This window comes from Eptatretus burgeri, chromosome 13 (assembly GCF_056783735.1).
Source record: "Eptatretus burgeri isolate ZD-2024b chromosome 13, Ebu_testis_v1, whole genome shotgun sequence".
Classification (NCBI taxonomy): Eukaryota; Metazoa; Chordata; class Myxini; order Myxiniformes; family Myxinidae; genus Eptatretus; species Eptatretus burgeri.
In genome coordinates, this window is record NC_140973.1 from 21,544,666 (window position 1) to 21,551,711 (window position 7,046).

At 45.5% G+C, this 7,046-nt stretch overlaps 1 protein-coding gene across 1 annotated transcript; it reads left to right on the top strand.

Moving 5' to 3' along the window:
* Window positions 1–7: 7 nt before the first annotated feature.
* Window positions 8–6,600, top strand: NUDT2 (nudix hydrolase 2). The gene is made up of 2 exons (XM_085851625.1): window positions 8–375; window positions 6,097–6,600. The coding sequence occupies exons 1-2, from the start codon at window positions 264–266 to the stop codon at window positions 6,411–6,413; spliced, it is 429 nt and encodes a 142-aa protein (XP_085707751.1). The 5' UTR covers window positions 8–263; the 3' UTR covers window positions 6,414–6,600.
* Window positions 6,601–7,046: the final 446 nt, after the last annotated feature.

Here is a 7,046-nt window from a genome sequence, read left to right on the forward strand (position 1 = left end):
CATCATGCCTCATTAATATTCATGTGCCTCCAAATCCCACGCCGTGCTGCGGCGTTTCCTCTCAGAAAGAAGAACCTTTAAAACAACCGTCAAAAGCATTAAATAATTAGAGGTCATCTTTAAAAAATTTATTATTATTATTATTTTTTTAACGACTTTTTTCACTCTCATTCCGTGAGACCCGATCCGTGTGGAGATGGCGGGGTATTTGTATTGATTCACACTGGAATCAACACTCAAACGAGCGTCTCCTGCCCCGTTCGATGGCGGCTCTTCGTGCTTGTGGATTCATCGTGTTCCGGCGTCTGGAACAAAACATCCAGTTCCTGCTGCTTCAGACTTCGTACGGAGACCATCACTGGACCCCCCCCAAGGGTGAGGTTAAAATGGCGCGTCAATGAGTGCGGAGATAATTACGTACGTTCGTATGTGTGTGGTGTGTGTGTGTGTGTGTGTGTGTGTGTGTGTGTGTGTGTGTGTGTGTGTGTGGTGTGTGTGTGTGTGTGTGTGTGTGTGTGTGTGTGTGGTGTTGGTGTGTCAAGGAATACCACACTATCACAGTCTTGCCGTGGTATAGATAGATGTGAGAATAAACGATCTATATGAAAGTAGATCTGCGTGCACACTCTCACACTCAGATTGCGATGACCTCTCCCCTCGTTTCGAGAACGGACGACACATTACTGGGTTCAATACGTCATATGGAGGCTTACGTTCCGCTGTGTTCCATCACCAATCGGCTTGCTATCACTTGCCAAGCCGGCCGTTCCTTTTGTACCGGAGTGCTTAAGCCACTTGAGCTCTCCACAAGCTTATTGATAATGGAACACACCCCTGGTGTTGGCTTGGGTCTTGTATTCGAGGCCCCTGTCATCCCGTTCGGTCTTGACTTTGAGCCTCTGTCGTGCTGTTGCATAACACCAGGTGGGTTGACTCAGCCTGTCATCTTTCCAAGTTTGGCAAAATGAGTACAAGCTTACTGGTAACGGGCACTGCATCAGAGACGCTGCCACATTTCAAGAAATGATGCAACCAGCAGCCACAAGTTACGTGGGAAACAAGATTGAGAATTGCTTTGCAATATACTGCATAGGATGTTCCAAAAAGACCTGGACAACTTTGGTTAATATTGTTGCGGTTCGAGGAACCGTATGCATACAAACATACAGTTGTCCCAAAGTCAGTTATTCTGTGAAGATGTGTAGATAGAACCCCTCCTTGTGTGTAGTGGGAAGACACTGGGGGTGCATTGTGATGTTTTTTTTTTAGTTTGATTAATAAATCATTATATCCCATCCACGACGACCCACGGTACCCTCTGCCTGCTCGCACCTTCATCTCGCTTGCTACTCGCGCATGGGCTGAACAAGCGTGTGTTTGCCTACTCGCCTAACCGGCGACTCGCTTTCCGGGGCAGAATTTTTGTGTCGTTCCTTTTTGGCGAGTCCAGACACACCGAGTGGGCGGGCTTCCCGGTATGGCCGAAACCCCGCCCAGAATGGGCGGCCCCATGGAAGCCCCGTCCAATCAGGGCGAACAGTGACGTCGGCTTCACCAAGGCCCCTCCCAGCTGAGGGAGATCTATAAATTACGATACCATTCGTTCAGAGTAGTCGGGTGAGCTGGAAAGTGAGTCGTCTTGAGCGTGAGTCGTCGTTGGAGTGAGACAGTTCATCGGCTGATAGCGAAAGAAAGGACGAAGGTCATGGAGTGGTTGCGCTCTTTGGGGGTCATTCGTTTCAAGTGTGAGAGAGCTGGGAAGACCTCGACCCGACCTTGACCGGGTCTCGCGTAGGGTCCTGTCTGCAGTACTGATCCCTGCCTCGGACTCTGCTCTACTCGACCCGGGCTCCTTCGCAGACACTGTCTCCACGCGGACGGCCGTGGACCGAGCCACACGACCATTGACAGGTGCCGATCCACAGAGCACCCCTTCCCTCCAACGTTCAGGTACCCGGAAGAACTGCAATCTCAGCTCACCTCCCTCTCTGGCTGCAAAAGGTCCTTTGCCGTACACCTGGGTTTATTTTCGTCTGAGTGTGTGGCGCAGTCTCTAAGTAGAATTGCATAAGTGTTTTTATTTGATCATTGTAAATCTTGCCTGTTTTATTCGCACAACAAGTCTGCTCTGTGTCTCCTTTGTAAGTTGCTGTAAAATTGTCGCACTACATATTTCCCTCATCTTTCCCTGTATAACATCCCCAATAAACCTGTTTCCTGTGCCACATATTTTTCCTCGCTTTCGTGTAAATAAATTATTGTGAAATGTTCCCAGTTCGTTTTCGTCTTTTCCTTCATTGGTCCAGCATGGTTCGGATCTGAGTTTTAGCCGGGTCTTTATTCCCGATATTCTGTTCATTCTAGCCAGTACGTCCTTGGTAGTTCCGCTCGGCTGCATCCAATCCGGAAAGGTGGTTGGTAGTTGGCAGAGTGATCCGGATCGGGCAAGCCATACCGAGGGGCGTGGTTCCCCGGTAGATGACACCGCATGGTTAATTAGGTAAATTGGTTCTAGACAAAAAGACCCTATGCTACGCGGTGGAGGTATTTGCGTCCACGGTCGGTAAAGCGACCCGCCGCCTCACGGAATTATTCGTGAGCGACGGCCTACAATTCCGGGAGTCTGGTGGGAGACGACGTAACTTCCCCCACCTAGCGGTCACTCTCGCCACCGGTACCCGGCCCGCAACAATATATTTAGTACCTCAAATGATGCCACGGTACCCTTTGTTTCATATGATACGAGTATAAAAGTCCGTCAAAAATGACGGGTTGGAATTTATTTTATTCGAAATGTTCAGAGACTGGAAGATATGATGTTTTGTAGCAAGAAAATGCGTTATTTTAAAACACTGCATGTACAAATGTAACCCTATTTTCTTTATCTTCTGGGACCTTTCATTTTGAAGGTACAGCCAGAAGCCTCGGCCTAGCGTCAGATTTGCTTATATGTTCTTCATTTATTAGACATCGCATGTATGTAAATGAACACTCGTTTTACTCTGCGCACGTTACACATCAGGTGCAGCGAATTTCACCTCCCTGCACCTTGTATTTATTGGTTTTTTTTAATGCTTCTGTGCACCGCTATTGAGTTCCAGTTGCAAGTCACCGTCTACATTTCCAAAATAAGACGTAATTACTCTTTCATGGAAAATGTTTTTCGAGTTCTTTTTTTTTAGCCTGAGAAAATAGACCAGAGTGAATGCACAGTTGGGTAAAGAGATTGGCCTTTAAAACCCTTCTTAAATTGTCCTTTTGAAGGGGGACAGACATCACACAAACAAACATTGTGTTTTATATGGTAGATAGAAAAATCATAAAGCTTTCTTTATTTTCAGGTCAGGTGGTGTAATGTGAAAGAAAATGGTGACTCCACAGGAGAAAGCTCAGTGCGTCGAATGGTTCATCGAGACGAGATCTGACACGCAACTTCAGCGTAATTTCCATACAAGGTGTGGAAGGAATCCGCCATCACGGACTAGTATCAGAGTGGTACAGGAGGTTTAAAGAGATTGGCAGTTGTAGGAACAGAAAATCCATTTGGCATGCATCCAGAGAACTGAGACTACCAACCACCTCTATACACAGGATTTTCCATTAAAAAAAAAAAACTGAAGCTTTCTGCCTATAAGGTGTAGATTCTGCAGGAACTCAAACCAAATGATGGATCCAAGTGGAAGGCGATTACCTTGGAAATGCTCAGTCGCATTGAGGATGATGAAAAAGAGACAGACAAACCGCCTGCCCCCCCACGATCACCAGACATAACCCTCCTTGATGTTTTTTTTCTCTGGGGGTTTGTCAAAGATGTCTGCAACACCAAGGTGGCAAACTTGCAGGATCTTCGTTCTCGGATCACAGCTGCATGCGCACTGGTGGACGCAAACGTTGAGCCGAACAGGGCAAGAACACGTGTATCGCCTTGATGTCCTGCGCGCGACAAACGGAGCTCACATTGAAGTGTATTGATGGTGTGAACAAAACTTCACAAGTTTCTGTATTATATAAACCAAAGGGTATCGTCGTATCATGTGTGATTCTAAATATATTAACGACCAAAGTTGTCCGGGTCTTTTTTGGGACACCCTGTATGTCCCCTACCAATGTGATATTTTCTAAGTCCAAAGAGGGCATAACTAAAAAATTGACGAAATCCCCTGGAAACGCAAACTTGTTCTGTAACCTATCATAATAAAGTCATGTACCAAGTTTCAGTTGAATATGTTGAAAGGTTTGGGAAAAATGTCTGAAAAACCACAGGTAGGATGGATGGACGGACACCAATAGTCCCCTGCGGTGAAACTGGGTTTGCTGCATGTATGAGGCAACTCATAAAGTGTGGTATTAAATAGTGGACAAAATATCCGTATGAACTGAGTGCAGCGGAGGTGGTTTATAACACCGCAGAGATGTTGGGATGGTAAATCGATTGCCCCCAAGTCAGTGTTTGCTTTGAAGTACACTACCAATGTCTGATCAGTTCGACAGGATAGTGCAGTGGTAATTCCTGACCCAGCTACTGTATTAACTTGGATTGATGTTTCACAAGTAGGGCATTGCATCAGAAAGAGTGCCCTCATTTGGATGTTAAGCTGGGTGTCCTATCTGCTAGCATTAGTTGGTGGACCTTTAAATATCCTATAATATTTCGTTAAGATGAGGTGACTTATCGCTGTGCCCCTAAACCAATTGCAAAGTCTTGTCCTAACCAGTTCATGTCGAACGTCAGGCCTAGTCAGGTGGTTCATGAAAGACTTGGGCCAATCTTACAGGCTGTCTGTCTTAGCCACTGACCCCACATTATGGGACATGGTGTATAAATTGGAAGAAGAACAAGAGCTGTCTGTTCTCGCAGAATAACTGGGAGAGAATGGATATTTTGAACAAAGTATGGAGAATTGTGCTTACAAACCTTGATGGTGCTAATTGAGCACAGCTCAATATTTTATATTAATTCAGTCGATGAATGCCCTTGTTGTATTTCATGTAATAAACTGTATCTACAAATTCCTCCATTTAAATATAATAGACGCAACAACAAAAAAAAATTAGAGCCAAGTTGATGGCAAGTCCCCACGCTTCCTGCTGAAAGCAAGGTTGAAAGATGGCAAAAAGTTCCACCAGGAATGACCCAATATCAAACTTGGAGTTACATTTTTTTTTCCCCTCCATTTTGACCTGAAGTCCCCACCACCTGGGGCATGAAATCCAAAAACTCATTCCTCATTTCTATGTCTGCCAATGTTGATTGCTTGTCCAAAGTTTCATTTCAAAATGTGCCTGGAATGGCACTTTTTGGCATTTGACCTTTTGACCCCACCTCAAAAATGACACTGCTCTTGCACCGTCTTGCCCTGTGGTGATTGTAACTTCAGAGTTTGAATTCCTGCCCAACTGTTTGAAGAGATAGCGTGACCGACAGACGGAGCCAATTACGACATCCTCCCCCCTTTTGCGTGGGGATAATAACGCATTGGCACAGCCATGTGGAGCAGTTCGTTTGATGCGACTTTCTTGCTCGGGATTTTGCGTGCAGCACGTGGTTAACAGGTTGCATCGTCGCTTGAAGCTCAGCTATGTTGTTTATGCAGTGCCCCTTGTAAGTGAGCACAGGAATTTGTAATTTGGTCAGGGGGCCCACAATAGCTCGCCTACTCTTCGCAAAAGACAGAGTGGGATCTTTTAACGTCCACCAACTAATGCTGGTAGATGGGGAACCCAGTTTAACGTCCATCTGATGGACGGCACACTTCTTATGAAACACCAGAGTTGCAGTCTCAAAGGTAGACCGGGATTCAAACCCAGGTGTGACGGCTCAAAAGTGATTGCGCATACCTTTAGCCTATCTTAGCAGTCCTATGTCCTCTAGGAAATGAAACAAAGTACTTGAGACTTCCAACTGTCTTTCCCTTTTCTTAGCTATAATTTTTGAAACAAATTTATTCTACGTGACACATCAGCTGATCTTGAGACACCTGTGGGTGGTCAGATTTGGGTTAATGTCTTCATGGGCACTGCACCAAATGTAAAGTTGGAAGGAAGTGGCGTGCATAGCATGTATAAAACGTTTTCTTTTCTTGTCTGGACGATCAGGGCATGTGGATCCTGGAGAAAACGACTTGGACACAGCCTTCCGTGAAACGGAGGAGGAAGCAGGCCTGAAACCGGATCGACTTCAGGTCGTGGAGGGGTTCTGCCACGAGCTGCGGTACACTGTAAGAGACAGGCCCAAGACCACCGTGTATTGGTTAGCAGAGCTAAGCATCCCAGAGCCGAAAGTCACGCTATCCCATGAACACCAGGATAGTTGCTGGGTGGAGGTGGATAAGGCTTGCAGCTTGGTGCGGTATCCTGACATGCAGGGTGCTTTGAGAGGTGCAAAAGCTTTCCTTGACGCAGCTACACACTGACCCCAAATTTTAAAAATGGCATTGTGTATACTGTATAACATAACATATTCATGTGTATTTGAATGTGGTGAGAACGGTGTCGTATGACTTGGAATGTCAAGGCAATACTTGAACCGGCAACATTTGCTCAGCTGCTTGTATATTTCCATATAAAAAGAAGAAAAAAAATTAAAGATCACAGATCGCACATCATTTGACATTCCATTTTTTTTAAGCTTAAAAGCAAATAGTCTGTACTTATTCTCCAGGTACTATTAATTGTCATAGGAGAGGGAGGGCTGGAGGGATAACCTGGGATTGCGATTATGTATATTATGGTCACGTGTTTCCCCAATAACCTTGAGAGTACTTTACTTCTGGCACACAGTCCAGGATGAAGACCACGCGGTGGTCAAAATGTTGAACATGAGCATTACCTGTTGGGAAGCTGCAGTAGCTGGTGGTGCCTTTGTGTTTGAATTTAGATCATTTAGACTACTGTCCAGGTATGTTAGTGAATATTGAATCTGTAGTTTTTTTTAATCCCCACGTTTTTTTTTAAAAAAAAGGGTGGGATGTTGTAATCGGCTCCGTCTGGCTGTCCATCCGTCCGTCATGCTATCTCCTCATGGCAAGGTGCAAGAGGAGGGTCAT

Coding starts and splice junctions, on each gene's coding strand:
- NUDT2 (XM_085851625.1), top strand. CDS start 264: ATGGCGGCTCTTCGTGCTTGTGGATTCATCGTGTTCCGGCGTCTGGAA. Junction 376..6,096: donor TCACTGGACCCCCCCCAAGG/GTGAGGTTAAAA, acceptor CTGGACGATCAG/GGCATGTGGATCCTGGAGAA.